Source organism: Cervus canadensis, chromosome 33 (genome assembly GCF_019320065.1).
Source record: "Cervus canadensis isolate Bull #8, Minnesota chromosome 33, ASM1932006v1, whole genome shotgun sequence".
Taxonomy (NCBI): Eukaryota; Metazoa; Chordata; class Mammalia; order Artiodactyla; family Cervidae; genus Cervus; species Cervus canadensis.
Window position 1 is genome coordinate 37,925,462 of NC_057418.1, and position 14,349 is coordinate 37,939,810.

General features: G+C 43.5%; 1 protein-coding gene across 8 annotated transcripts in view; it reads left to right on the plus strand.

Moving 5' to 3' along the window:
- Nucleotides 1–14,349, plus strand: part of ERMARD (ER membrane associated RNA degradation) — a 31,052-nt gene that overhangs the window by 10,854 nt on the left and 5,849 nt on the right. For 7 of the 8 annotated variants that reach the window (XM_043456985.1, XM_043456987.1, XM_043456988.1 and 4 more), the window contains 4 exons: nt 536–638; nt 7,329–7,358; nt 8,262–8,330; nt 9,872–10,045. In XM_043456985.1, coding sequence (XP_043312920.1) covers nt 536–638; nt 7,329–7,358; nt 8,262–8,330; nt 9,872–10,045 — 376 coding nt within the window. The remainder of the gene's footprint in view (nt 1–535; nt 639–7,328; nt 7,359–8,261; nt 8,331–9,871; nt 10,046–14,349) is intronic. The other variant, XM_043456991.1, reaches the window with a different exon arrangement.

Below are 14,349 nucleotides of genomic sequence, written 5' to 3' on the forward strand. Positions count from 1 at the left end.
AGTGCTGCAACAATTACTTTTTTGAAGCAACTTATTAATATTTTTCAAACTCTTACTGTGACTGAAACACGGTGTGCAGTGTTAGAGAGTCAGGAGAGACAGAGGCTGTCAGTTGCCTCTGTTCCCCAGGGAGCAGGCCCCGGGTATTGCCCTGGGGGGTCAGTGGGCTCCACTTCTCTCCCCATTACCCTGTCCTGATGCAGACACTTGAGTGGAAACCATGAGAGCCCACCGACACCCTGGCGTCTGAGTACTTTTTAGATGAAACAAGTTTGGCAGGTATTTGGTGACATTTTAATCTGCTGCAGCTACTAAAACAGTCTCATCGTACATTAAAACACCAGAAAACAGTTTTAGTGTCACTCGTCTCATGAGACCTTGATTCTGTTTTTGTTTCTCATGTTAGTGAGTAATCAGCCCTCACTGCTTTGGACATTCGTTGGTAACCTCTGGAAAACAGCACCCTTATTGTGGTGTTGGTGCCAGAGTTTACCTTTAGAACGTGAAGTTTTACTGATTTCCTTCAATTTCACAGGTTTGCTGACTGTGCCATATTGTTGTTGGTGCAGCTAGAGACTGGACTTAGGAAGGTTTTTGCTGAAGTTAACGAATGTCCAAAGAGACTTCTAACTGCTGAGGTACACTTCTAACTGCTCTAGTGGTTGGTGGTGGTGGTTGCTACTGTATTGACAGTTTTCTGTCCATAATTAAAGCTTTTACTATCTTGTTTTTGTTTATTGTTAAATGAATTTTCTTGTAAGAACTTTCTTTGGAAGGCTTGACTTATCATTTTTTGTGGTTTCCTATTTTGATTTTGTATGACTTCTATTCATCTGTGATTCTTCCCTTGTGGCTCAGCTTGTAAAGAATCTGACTGCAGTGTGGGAGGCCTGGGTTGGGAAGATCCCCTGGAAAAGGGAAAAGCTACCCACTCCAGTATTCTGGCTTGGAGAATTGCATGGACTGTATAGTCCATGAGGTTGCAAAGAGTCAGACACGACTGGGCGGGATAAAAATGGGAAAAAACATTCTGTCGTTTTTTACGTTGTTAATGATGTCATAAAAGTGGTTGATGCTCATGCTTTCTCTGTAGCCATAGTTACTGCTGTACTATTGTAACCCCACGATGTGGGCACAGGTGGTCTGCAGCTTGCCTTCTCTAAAGAGACTGCTTCCTTTTGGCCAGAGCTGCCGGTGGAGCTTAGAGATGCCTTTGAGTGGCCATGTCCTAGTGGGCTATGGGAGAATCCATTAGGTAGGGAAAAGGGGGAATATATATCATGGGATGAGCACAAGCATCTGCCGTAATGGTGTTCTTGTTTCTTCCTAGTTCATCGTCCTCTTTTTGCCCCTTAAATCAGTTCAGTTCAGTTCAGTCGCTCACTCGTGTCCGACTCTTTGCGACCCCATGAATCACAGCACGCCAGGTCTCCCTGTCCATCACAAACTCCCGGAGTTTACTCAAACTCGTGCCCATCGAGTCGGTGATGCCATCCAGACATCTCATCCTCTGTCGTCCCCTTCTCCTCCTGCCCCCAATCCCTCCCAGCATCAGGGTCTTTTCCAATGACTCAACTCTTCGCATGAGGTGGCCAAAGTATTGGAGTTTCAGCTTCCGCATCAGTCCTTCCAATGAACACCCAGGACTGATCTCCTTTAGGATGGACTGGTTGGATATCCTTGCAGTTCAAGGGACTCTCAAGAGTCTTCTCCAACACCAGTTCAAAAGCATAAATTCTTCGGCGCTCAGCTTTCTTCACAGTCCAACTCTCACATCCATACATGGCTACTGGAAAAACTATAGCCTTGACCAGACAGACCTTTGTTGGCAAAGTAATGTCTCTGCTTTTTAATATGCTATCTAGGTTGGTCATAACTTTCCTTTCAAGAAGTAAGCATCTTTTAATTTCATCGCTGCAGTCACCATCCGCAGTGATTTTGGAGCCCCAAAAAATAAAGTCTGACACTGTTTCCACTGTCTCCCCATCTATTTCCCATGAGGTGATGGGACCAGATGCCATGATCTTAGTTTTCTGAATGTTAAGCTTTAAGCCAACTTTTTCACTCTCCTCTTTCACTTTCATCAAGAGGCTTTTTAGTTCCTCTTCACTGTTTGCCATAAGGGTGGTGTCATCTGCATATCTGAGGTTATTGATATTTCTCCCAGCAATCTTGATTCCAGCTTGTGCTTCTTCCAGCCCAGCGTTTCTCATGATGTACTCTGCATATAAGTTAAATAAGCAGGGTGACAATATACAGCCTTGACGTACTCCTTTTCCTATTTGGAACCAGTCTGTTGTTCCATGTCCAGTTCTAACTGTTGCTTCCTGACCTGCATACAGGTTTCTCAAGAGGCAGGTCAGGTGGTCTGGTATTCCCATCTCTTTCAGAATTTTCCACAGTTTATTGTGATCCACACAGTCAAAGGCTTTGGCATAGTCAATAAAGCAGAAATAGATGTTTTTCTGGAACTCTCTTGCTTTTTCAATGATCCAGCGGATATTGGCAATTTGATCTCTGGTTCCTCTGCCTTTTCTAAAACCAGGTTGAACATCTGGAAGTTCTCGGTTCACGTATTGCTGAAGCCTGGCTTGGAGAATTTTGAGCATTGCTTTACCTAGTGTGTGAGATGAGTGCAGTTGTGCAGTAGTTTGAATATTCTTTGGGATTGCCTTTCTTAGGGACTGGAATGAAAACTGACCTTTTCCAGTCCTGTGGCCACTGCTGAGTTTTCCAAATTTGCTGGCATATTGAGTGCAGCACTTTACAGCATCATCTTTCAGGATTTGAAATAGCTCAACTGGAATTCCATCACATCCACTAGCTTTGTTCGTAGTGATGGTTTCTAAGGCCCACTTGACTTTCAGGATGCTTGCTCTAGGTGAGTGATCACACCATTGTGATTATCTGGCTCGTGAAGATCTTTTTTGTACAGTTCTTCTGTGTATTCTTGCCACGTCTTCTTAATATCTTCTGCTCTGTTAGGTCCATATCATTTCTGTCCTTTATCGAACCCCTCTTTGCCTGAAATGTTCCCTTGATATCTCTAATTTTCTTGAAGAGATCTCTAGTCTTTCCCATTCTGTTGTTTTCCTCTATTTCTTTGCATTGATCGCTGAGGAAGGCTTTCTTATCTCTCCTGGCTATTCTTTGGAACTCTGCATTCAAATGGGAATATCTTTCCTTTTCTCCTTTGTTTTTCGCGTCTCTTCTTTTCACAACTATTTGTAAAGCCTCCTCAGACAACCATTTTGCCTTTTTGCTTTTCTTTTCCATGGGGATGGTCTTGATCCCTGTCTCCTATACAATGTCACGAACCTCTGTCCATAGTTCATCAGGCTCTCTTTCTATCAGATCTAGGCCCTTAAATCTATTTCTCACTTCCACTATGTAGTCATAAGGGATTTGATTTAGGTCATACCTGAATGGTCTAGTGGTTTTCCTACTTTCTTCAGTTTAAGTCTGAATTTGGCAATAAGGAGTTCATGATCTGAGCCACAGTCAACTCCTGGTCTTGTTTTTGCTGACTGTATAGAGCTTCTCCATCTTTGGCTGCAAAGAATATAATCGATCTGATTTTGGTGTTGACCATCTGATGATGTCCTTAAATAGGCATTCCTCAAAAAATCCTGTCTTCAACCCTCTACTCCTTATATGCATCCCCTGGGAGAGCTCACATAATCCAGTGCCTGAAGCTCTTACCTCTGTGGGAGCAACACCAATCAAAATACTCCGAAACTAATGAAAATGAAAGCCCCACATGGCACAAGTTGTTGATGCAGTTAAAGCAGTGCTAAGAGGGTGGTTTAGAGCATTAAGTTCTAGCCGTCTTCAAGGCATTCTTTCTAACTCACAGTTCTTTGATCTCCTGTGTTAGGTTTACACCTGTTTGTTCACTATGTTCATAGGAGCTTTCGCCAGCATCCAGATTTACTTTACTTCAATAAAGGCGATTTTTTTCTTCCACAAATTTGTTCTCTGATATTCCTTACTATCCTTATTCTAAATATGATTTTGCCCCTCCTACCGTCTTGTTGGGGCTTCTCCTTTGTTCTTGGACGTGGGTATCTTTTTTTGGTGGGATCCAATGTTCTCCTGTTGATGGTGGTTCAGCAGTGAGCTGCAATTTTGGAGTTCTCGTAGGAGAAAATGAGCGCATGTCCTTCTACTCTGCCATCTTCTGACGTGCAAGAAACTAAGATCATGGCATCTGGTCCCATCACTTCATGGCAAATAGATAAGGAAACAATGGAAACAGTGACGGACTTCATTTTCTTGGGCTCCAAAATCACTGCAGATGGTGACTGCAGCCATGAAATTAAAAGACGCTTGCTCCTTGGAACAAAACCTATGACCAACATTGACAGCCTATTAAAAAGCAGAGACATTACTTAGCTGACAAAGGTCCGTCTAGTCAAAGTTATGATTTTTTCAGTAGTCATGTATGGATGTGAGAGTTGGACCATAAAGAAGGCTGAGCCCCGAATAATTGATGCTTTTGAACTGTAGTGTTGGAAAAGGCTCTTGAGAGTTCCTTGGACTGCAAGGAGATACAGCCAGTCCATCCTAAAGGAAATCAGTCCTGAATATTCATTGGAAGGACTGATGCTGAGCTGAAACTCCAATACTTTGGCCACCTGATGCGAAGAACTGACTGATTTGAAAAAACCCTGATGCTGGGAAGTATTAAAGGTGGGAGGAGAAGGGGATGACAGAGGATGAGATAGTTGGATGGCATCACTGACTGGATGGACATGAGTTTGAGAAAGCTCCGGGAGTTGGTGATGGACAGGGAGGCTTGGCGTGTTGCAGTCCATGGGTCACAGAGAGTCAGACAGGGCTCTGTCCTCTTTGTGGCTCCACATCCAGCTTCAGCGCCGTCTGTGCTCCGCCTGCCCTCATCCTCCCGTGCATTACCCTGCTGGTGGGTCGTGCCCCTGATTGACCCAGTGGTCTACCAGTGCTTGGCTTCACTGGCTCGTATCTTGCTCACCTGAACTTGTCCTCACAAGTCTTCGTGCTTCTCCTCCTCCTCTCATCCATTCTCCTGCTGCCACTGATTATTTGCTAAGTTTATGAGTATTCCTGTGTCTTCTATGAACCCGTCTGCTTAAAAGCCTTTCATGACTTCCGGTGCCTGATTGCACTGCTCACGTTTCTGGTTTAAAGGATCTCAGAGTCTGGCCCCAGCCTTTCTCCACTTTGTTCTCCACCTGATTTCACCAGCATCATTTAGACTCCTTGCCAGTTTCTGGACATGCATACCTTTCTTCTTCCTTGCCTGCTGTTCCCTGCCCGGCAGCTTGCAGCCACAGGGGTGACCTCGCAGAGCCTTGTCTACTCAGACCTAACACTGCTTTCCTCTGTATTCTGTTTCTGTCTTATCTGGAGGTGGTTCTGCACTGCATTTTTGTAGAGGTCTCTGGTGCAGCCCTGGGGACTGGGATGTCCATACTTGGGTCTGCTGGTGCCACACCCAGTGTCTTTCACTGGGCTCTGCCCAGTCCAGTGTTATGGAGTGAAACCTGGCCTTCCAGTGGAAAGAGCTGGAGCCCCAGGGTCAGCTCTCATTCGGGTGTTCTTAGAATTGACTTCATGGTGTCCTGGCCACTCAGTGCATGGCTCTATGGTTCATGAATTTGGTCATTTAGTTGTCATTTCACTGCACAGGTAGACACGGTGACTATTTCTGCAGAGGATAGTTTATCAGATAATATCTTAAATTTTACCTAGAATAAACCTAACACCAGTTTACTGATGAGTGAGTGATAGTCACTCAGTCGTATCTGACTGTTCATGACCCCATGGGCTGCAGCCTGCTGGCTCCTCTGTCCATGGAATTCTCCAGGCAAGAATACTGGAGTGGGTTGCCATTTCCTTCTCCAGGGGATCTTCCCGCCCCAGGGATTGAACCCAGGTCTCCTGCATTGCAGACAATTTCTTAACCATCTGAGCCACCAGAGAAAGCTACTTTTAAGACATTTCTAAGTATAAAGACAGGTCAACTTAAAAAGTATCAGCAAGTACATGCTTGACTTTATCTTATAATCTGTAGATAGTACATTATAATATGTAATTAATCCATATACCTTTTCCAAACAACCGAGACAGAAGTAGCAATAAAGTTATAAATGACAGTCATCAAACAGATGAAATAAGTTAGATGAAGCTTCTCTCTCAAAGAGATGGGGACTGGGCAAATGGTCAGGAAGGAAATACAATGTGCTTTTAACTTTGTACTAAAAGTAATGTTCATGCAGTTTACTTATAAGGCGATATACAAATGAAAATACTTTGTAAAACTATAAACTGCTTCTGCAAATTCTATGATTATTTTATGGCATAAAATCTCTTCAGAGTCAATGGAGGCTGTGAAGATGAGTGAGACTTTGTGACTTTTTAGAAGCTTATGTGTATAGGGGTGCAAGAGAAGGTATTTATACCAATTCTGTAAAACAAGATAGAGGTTTATTTCCATCATTTATGGAGATGAGTGAAAAGTTAAGTCTTTGAGGAAGTGGTGGGAATATTTAGTAGGCAGTTGAATACTTAGAATAGAGCTCAGGAGAGATTTTAGCATCGGCAGAACAGGTTTGGGAGTATATGGGCTTTAGAGCCATCTTCACAGCAATACATGTTGAAGAATATGTGATAATAAATATTAAAATGAAAGTCTGTTAATGAGCATTAATAAGTGCAACATGTTTCTTGGGTGCTCAGCCTCCTCACAATACCGATTTTGACACGCTATGTGTAAAATCGTGCTGACTTCCCCAGAAGCCTTTGAGATGGGCATTCCTCACTTCTGGTTTAGCAGAGAAACTGGGGTGTGTGAAGGTGCTCAGGGTTTCACGTGCAGAAGGTGCTGAAGTTGGGATTGGAATGTCGAGGCAGTCTGGCCCCGAGCCACATCTGTAAACCCTGCACCAGTTACTCAAGAAGCATGAAAGGCACCAGATGCTTGTTGGAGAAAATACTCAATTGTGCACGCTTGCACACAGATACCAGTCATCAGTAGAGGTACTCTGTGTGTGTGAGCAGTGGTTTGTGAAGTTGTGGGATTGTGAGTGTCAGATGCACCTGAATTGCTGTACGTGTGAGGGTGATAGTCTTACGCGGCTTGTCCGCCAGGATCACTGTATCTTCATGCCTTGTGTATCATATTTATGTAGTCAGCAACATCCTTCCCAAAGTGTTGCTAGATGAAGTTTTATTTACAAAAGAAGGCTTCATATTTGTGGCCCTACGCTAGAATTGTTTCCTGCTTTGAATAATGTCACACTACTTGTATTTTGCTTTAATTATTTCTTTTCTTTCCTTTTCTAAAGTCAACAGCTCTTTATACTACCTTCGATGAAGTAAGTAAACTTCTAAGATATCTTGAGACAAGCAGAACATTGTATTTGTTTAAAATAAAAATTAAAATGTAAAATTAAAAATCAGCCATAAATCATACGCTTGCAGGAAAATATTGCAGAAAAACATAAGCAGAAAAAAAGAAAAAGCTGATGATAGTGTTGAGTATAGCTTTCAGGCTAATTATTAACCTAGTTTCTAAAGTTATGGAAAGGCCATAACATACATGTACACACATGTATATATGTATAAACACACCATGTACAGTGTTTGCACATATACATAAACACATATATAAACATATATATATAAACACATATATACACATACACACATATACACAAACTGTGCATAAACACACACACACATATATATATACGCACATGTGAGTATGTGTTAGTCGCTCAGTCGTGTCCGACTCTTTGTGACTCCATGGACTATAGCCCACCAGGCCGCAGGCTTGTCTGTCCATGGACTTCTCCAGGCAAGAATTCTGGAGTGGGTTGCCATTCCCTTCTCCAGGGGATCTTCCTGACCCGGGTATTGAACCTGGGTCTCCTGCATTGCAGGCAGATTCTTTACCATCTGAGCCACCAGGGAAGCCCATATGTGCACATACATATACCTGAATATATATAAGCACATACACACCTCTATACATGGAAATGCATGAAGCACACACATCACACAATTAAGAATACATATATATCTTCTTAAACTCATTATATTGGTTAAGAAAACCTTTCCTAAATAGGTGGTTGCTACTTTCTTAAGACTGTCCTTATTTAATCTGTTTTGGACTTAACACATGTCACACCACATGTCTAGTATCTTTTGACAATGAAAGTTCTATGTATGTATACTTGTATACCAGTTGATCAACTTATTTCTTTTTGCTGTTTTAGATATTGGCAAAACACTTGATTGATGGTAAAATCAACCAGCTTCCTGTTTTCCTGGGAGAGCCTGCAATGGTAAAGTGTCAGGCATTTATAATTTAATACCCTGCTATTTACCAATATGATTAGCTTTTCTCAAAAATGACATTAATTTTGTCTTGTTTCCTGCCCAGAAGTGCTCCTGAAGCATTTGCTTGTCTGAACTCCACTGTCTTTGCAGCTGACATAGGCTGAGCTCTGAGTAAGCTCAGGCCCTGTGCTTCATGCTGATTATCCAGACGTCCTTACCCTAGGACCTGAGGACTTAGTCACGCTGGTCCTAACAGTGTTTGAATTTGTGGGTTATATGAATTTAGTGATGAAATGTGTGAAACTGTTAGTCATTTAGTCACGTCCATCTCTTTGCAAGCCCATGGAGTGTATATAGCCCCCAGGCTCCTCTGTCCATGGGATTCTCCGGGCAAGAATACTGGAGTGGGTAGCCATTTCCTTCTCTAGAGGATATTCCTGACTCAAGGACAGAACCCAGGTCTCCTGCGTTGCAGGCAGATTCTTTCCCATCTGAGCCACCAGGGAAGCCCATATGTGCTGGTAGCAGGGACTGTATTTGCTTTATGAACAACAACAAAGTCAGATGTGACTAGTAAGATAGAGTGTTGGATGAGAAGATAATTATTTAGATCTGTTTTCTATTTGTCAAATTCTTGTATGTTATGAGGATATTGCAGTGACTTCTTTGGACTGTAAATAGGATTTTTATATTTTTTAACTGGGAGCCAGCATCCTGGGTTCCAGTTCCCACTGTGTGACATCAGTCACTCCTTTCTGCTACCAGGAAGTTAGCATGATTAAACTCGTTTATCTAAAGCCCTTTTTCATCTTGAATCTCTGTGACTCCTCTGTCCAGCGGCAGTTTGCTTGAATCAGCAAATGTGGTTTTCTGACTCTTTTCCTCTGCCTGTGGAAGAGTCCTTGAACATTTGTGATTAAGAAAACAGCCGTGTCTTCACAGGGCTTCAAAAATAAAGGGGCGATCTGAGAAAGGACACGTGAGAAAGAGGCATGAGGGGAAAGAAAACCGGTGCTGTCCATGTGAGCACAGCTATGGATTCCAGGTGTGGTCAGCACAGTCCTCCTCCTTCAGGGGGTGAGGCTGGGAATGGTGCGGCCACCAAGCACTGGAGCCGTGCAGGCAGCTCTGCAGCCCTGGTGCAGTCCTCCAGACTCGCCAGCTTCTTGTGAGTCCGCAAGGAACAGGCGCAGAAACGCGGCTCCCCGGGAGAGCCAGCCTGAGCCGCGGGGCTCCTGCCTGAGGTCGCGGGGTGCAGTTCCAGAGGACGGGGCTCCCCAGCAGCATCCTGCCCCGGGCGGCAGGGTGCCATTACACAGAAGGGAGGTCCTGCAGGAGAACGCAGCGGCGGCGGCGGGTGCAGTGAGAAGCCGAGGGATCCCGGGTGGCTTGGTGCTTATCTGCTCTGTGACCGTGACGGACTCTTCCAGGCTCACTTTTCCGTAATGAACATTGCTGCTTCGGCTTGCCCTTTCTGGGCCTCAGGCTTCCTTCTTTCTGCTGAGAATACTAACCACACGCTTTTTGTGTCCTTTTTCTTTGACAGGAATTTCTCTGGGATTTCCTAAACCATCAGGAGGGTCCCCGTCTAAGAGATCGGTTAAGCCATGGGGAAGTCAGTTTACCTGAATTTCCGAAAGCAGCAGCCAATCAGCTGCTTGCGTTTTCCTTTGTCCTTTTACTCAGATTTATTGATGAAGATCTGTTATCAGTGTTCAAGGTAACGTGTAGGGAAGAAGACGTTTCATTAGATTCACTTCTTTCAGTTGAGAAGGAATGGAGTTATTTTCAAATGTAATTAATTATATTTTAAGTATCTTTTAATTTATTTGAGTTATGGTGTGCCTCCGTCTGAACAGATTACTTGTGGACATGTATTCTCTATAACATAAATTAATATTACTTGATCTCACCTAAAATAATTGATCCTATTTTTTTTACTCTAAATCTGTATTTATTTACTTAAACCTTTTTAATGGAGCCCAGTTGATTTATAGTGTGTTAGTTTCAGATGTACAGCAGCGTGGATCAGTCACACACACACACGTTCCCACTGTTTGAGGTTCCTTTCCCGTACCCGCCACGACAGATGACTGGGTGGAGTTACCTGTGTGTGCAGTAGGTCCTTACTGGTCACCGGTTTTATGTACAGTAGTGTCTACGTGTCAGTCCAATCCCCAGTTCATCCTCCGCTCCCTCTTATCCCCTGATAGCCATGAGGGGGATAAGCCAAGAAAACAAACAGCCATTGTTTTCTACTGCTGTAACTCTTTCTGTTTTGTAAATAGGTTATTTGTACCACTTTTTTGTATTCCACATATGAGCAATATCATATGATATTTGTCCTTCTTTCAGTATGAGAGTCTCTCTATCTGTGTTGCTATTGGTTGTCTTTAGGTTTTTCCTCTCTGGCTTATGCATTTGGAGTTCTTCTTAAAAGACCCTTTTAAGGTTTTTGTTTTCTGAAATTATAGAAGTATTCATATGCTTTCAATTACAGTTGCACAGCTTTCTTTCCATTTACATCTTTTGATCCAGCAGGAATTTATCTCACCTGGGAATCTAGCTTTTTTTTTCTTTAACAAATTGCTTGCAAGTTGGCCAACCCCATTTAGAGAATAAACATCTCTGTGCAGGGTGCCCTGAACTCCAGACCTGGACTCCCTTTTCCTGTCTTTACTGAGTCTCACAGCACATTAGTTGGTGTTGACATTAACACTCACATTAGTGTCTGACATTATGGTCCTGTTTCTCTTCTTCTTCAGAATGTCCTGCCTCTTCTCTGATTGTTATTATTCCAGTGAACCTGTGCAGTTAAATACAAAGCCCATAGGGATGAGCCCCTGATGGATTAATGTGGGGATAATTGACGAGAGTGGCTGCTCAGGCGCCAAGGCCAGTCCCCCACTTCACTCTCCCGGTTCCGTGCTCTCCCTCACGACTGAGCCCCAGGTCCGCGTCCCCCTCCCCTGCCGCCCCCGCACTGAGCCCCCAAGCATCCCCCGTGCTCAGAGGCCCTCCCACGGCTCCTGTCAAGGGGGAAGCCATGTGTGCTGTGGTGGCCACTGGCTCATTGCTGGCTTCAGGTGTGAGTCCTGGTGACCCTGCCAGGTACCAACCGCCCTGTGAGCCTCATGGCTGTCTGATTTGTAGGTGTCGGAGTAAATGGAAGTTAACTGCATTTCTTCTCCAAGTAACAACTAGCCATTTCAGTGGTTTTGTGCTGTTGAGAGTTCTAGGTAGTTACTGCTTATACATAGGGAGGCTTTTGACTTCCATGTATTAAATTTGTTGGCTATCAACTCACTGACTTTGCTGTTCTTCAGTGGCAATTCATGTCCGACTCTGCAACCTCATGGACTACAGCACACCAGGCTTCCCTGTTCTTCACCACCTCCTGGAGTTTGCTCAAACTCATGTCCATTGATTCAGTGATACCTTTGAACCATCTCATCCTCTGTCACCCCCTTCTCCTCCTACCCTCAGTCTTACCCAGCATAGGGTCTTTTCCAGTGAGTTGGCTCTTTTCATGAGGTGGCCAAAGGATTGGAGCTTAAGCTTCAGCATCAGTCCTTCCAATGAATATTCAGGACTGATTTCCTTTAGGATTGATTGGTTTGATATCCTTGCAGTCTAAGGGACTCTCAAGAGTCTTCTTCAGCACAGTTCAAAAGCATCAGTTCTTTGGCACCAGCCTTCTTTATGATCCAGCTCTCACATCTGTACATGATTACTTGAAAAACCGTAGCTTTGGAAAAACCATAGATGGACCTTTGTCAGCAAAGTGATGTGTGTGCTTTTTTAATATGCTGTCTAGGTTGGTCACAGTTTTTCTTCTGAGGAGTAAGCGTCTTTTAATTTCATGGCTGCAGTCACCATCTGCAGTGATTTTGGAGCCCAAGAAAATAAAGTCAGCCACTGTTTCCACTGTTTTCCCATCTATTTGCCATGAAGTGGTGGGACTGGATGCCATGATCTTAGTTTTTCAAATGTTGAGTGTTAAGCCAGCTTTTTCACTCTCGTCTTTCACTTTCATCAAGAGGCTTTTTAGTTCCTCTTCACTTTATTTCATTAGAGTGGTGTCATCTGCATATCTGAGGTTGTTGCTATTTCTCTCCAGTTTGTGCTTCCTCCAGCCCGGCATTTCACATGATGTACTCTGCACAGAAGTTAAATAACCAGGGTGACAATATACAGCCTTGACTTACCCTTTTCCTAATTTTGAACCAGTCCATTGTCCTGTGTGTGGTTCTAACTGTTGCTTCTTGACCTGCATACAGATTTCTCAGGAGGCAGGTAAGGTGGTCTGGTATTCCCATCTCTTGAAGAATTTTCCGCAGTTTGTTGTGATCCATACAGTTGAAGGCTTTAGTGTAGTCAGTGAAGCAGAAGTAGAGTTTTTCTGGAATTCTCTTGCTTTTTCTATGATCCAAAGGATGTTGGCAATTTGATCTCTGGTTCCTCTGCCTTTTCTAAATCCAGCTTGAACATCTAGAAGTTCTCAGTTCACATGCTATTAAAGGCTAGCTTGAATGACTTTGGGCATTACCTTGCTGGCATGTGAAATGAGTGCCATTGTGCGGTAATTTGAACATTCTTTGGCATTGCCCTTCTTTGGGATTGGAATGAAGACTGACCTTTTTTAGTCCTGTGGCCACTGCTGAGTTTTCCAAATTTGCTGGCATATTCAGTGCAGCATTTTAACAGCATCATCTTTTAGAATTTGAAATAGCTTAGCTGGGATTCCATCACCTCGACTAACTTTATTTGTAGTAATGCTTCCTAAGGCCCACTTGACTTTACACCCCAGAATGTCTGGCTCTAGATGAGTGATCACACCATCATGGTTATCTGGGTCATTAAGACCTTTTCTTGTATAGTTCTTCTGTGTATTCTTGCCACCTCTTCTTAATATCTTCTGCTTCTTTTAGGACCAAAGCATTTCTGTCCTTTATTGTGCCCATCTTTGCATGAAATGTTCCCTTGGTATCTCTGATTTTCTTAAAGAGATCTCTATTATAGTTTTCCGCTGTTTCTTTGCATTGTTCAGTTCAGTTCAGTTTAGCCGCTCAGTCGTGTCCGACTCTTTGTGACCCCATGAATCGCAGCACACCAGGCCTCCCTGCCCATCACCAACTCCCAGAGTCCACCCAAACCCATGTCCATTGAGTTGGTGATGCCATCCAACCATCTCCTTCTCTGTCATCCCCTTCTCTTCCCACCCTCAATCTTTCCCAGCATCAGGGTCTTTTCAAATGTGTCAGCTTTTCGCATCAGGTGGCCAAAGTATTGGAGTTTCAGCTTCAGTGTCAGTCCTTCCAATGAACAGCCAGGACTGATCTCCTTCAGGATGGACTGGCTGGATCTCCTTGCAGTCCAAGGGACTCTCAAGAGTCTTCTCCAACACCACAGTTCAAAAGCATCAATTCTTCGATGCTCAGCTTTCTTTGTATTCCAACTCTCACATCCATACATGACTACTGGAAAAACCTTAGCCTTGACTAGATGGACCTTTGTGGACAAAGTAATGTCTCTGCTTTTTAATATGCTGTCTAGGTTGGTCATAACTTTCCTTCCATGGAGTAAGCGTCTTTCAGTTTCATGGCTGCAGTCATCATCTGCAGTGATTTTAGAGCCCAAGAGAATAAAGTCAGCATTGGTCACTTAAGGCTTTCTTATCTCTCCTTGCTATTCTTTGGAACTCTGCATTCAGATGGGTATATATTACCTTTTCTCCTTTGTCTTTCAGTTCTCTTCTTTTCTCAGCTATTTGTAAAGCCTCCTCAGACAACCAGTTTGCCTTATTGCATTTCTTTTTCTTGGGGATGGTTTTGGTCACTGCTTCTTGTATGGTGTTATGAACTTCCTTCCATAGTTGTTCAGGCACTCTATGTCTACCAGATCTAATCCCTTGAATCTGTTGGTCACCTCCACTGTATAATAATAAGGGATTTGATTAGGTCAGTTGTGAATGGCCTAGTGGCTTTTACTCGGAGAAGGAAATGGCAACCCACTCCAGTACTC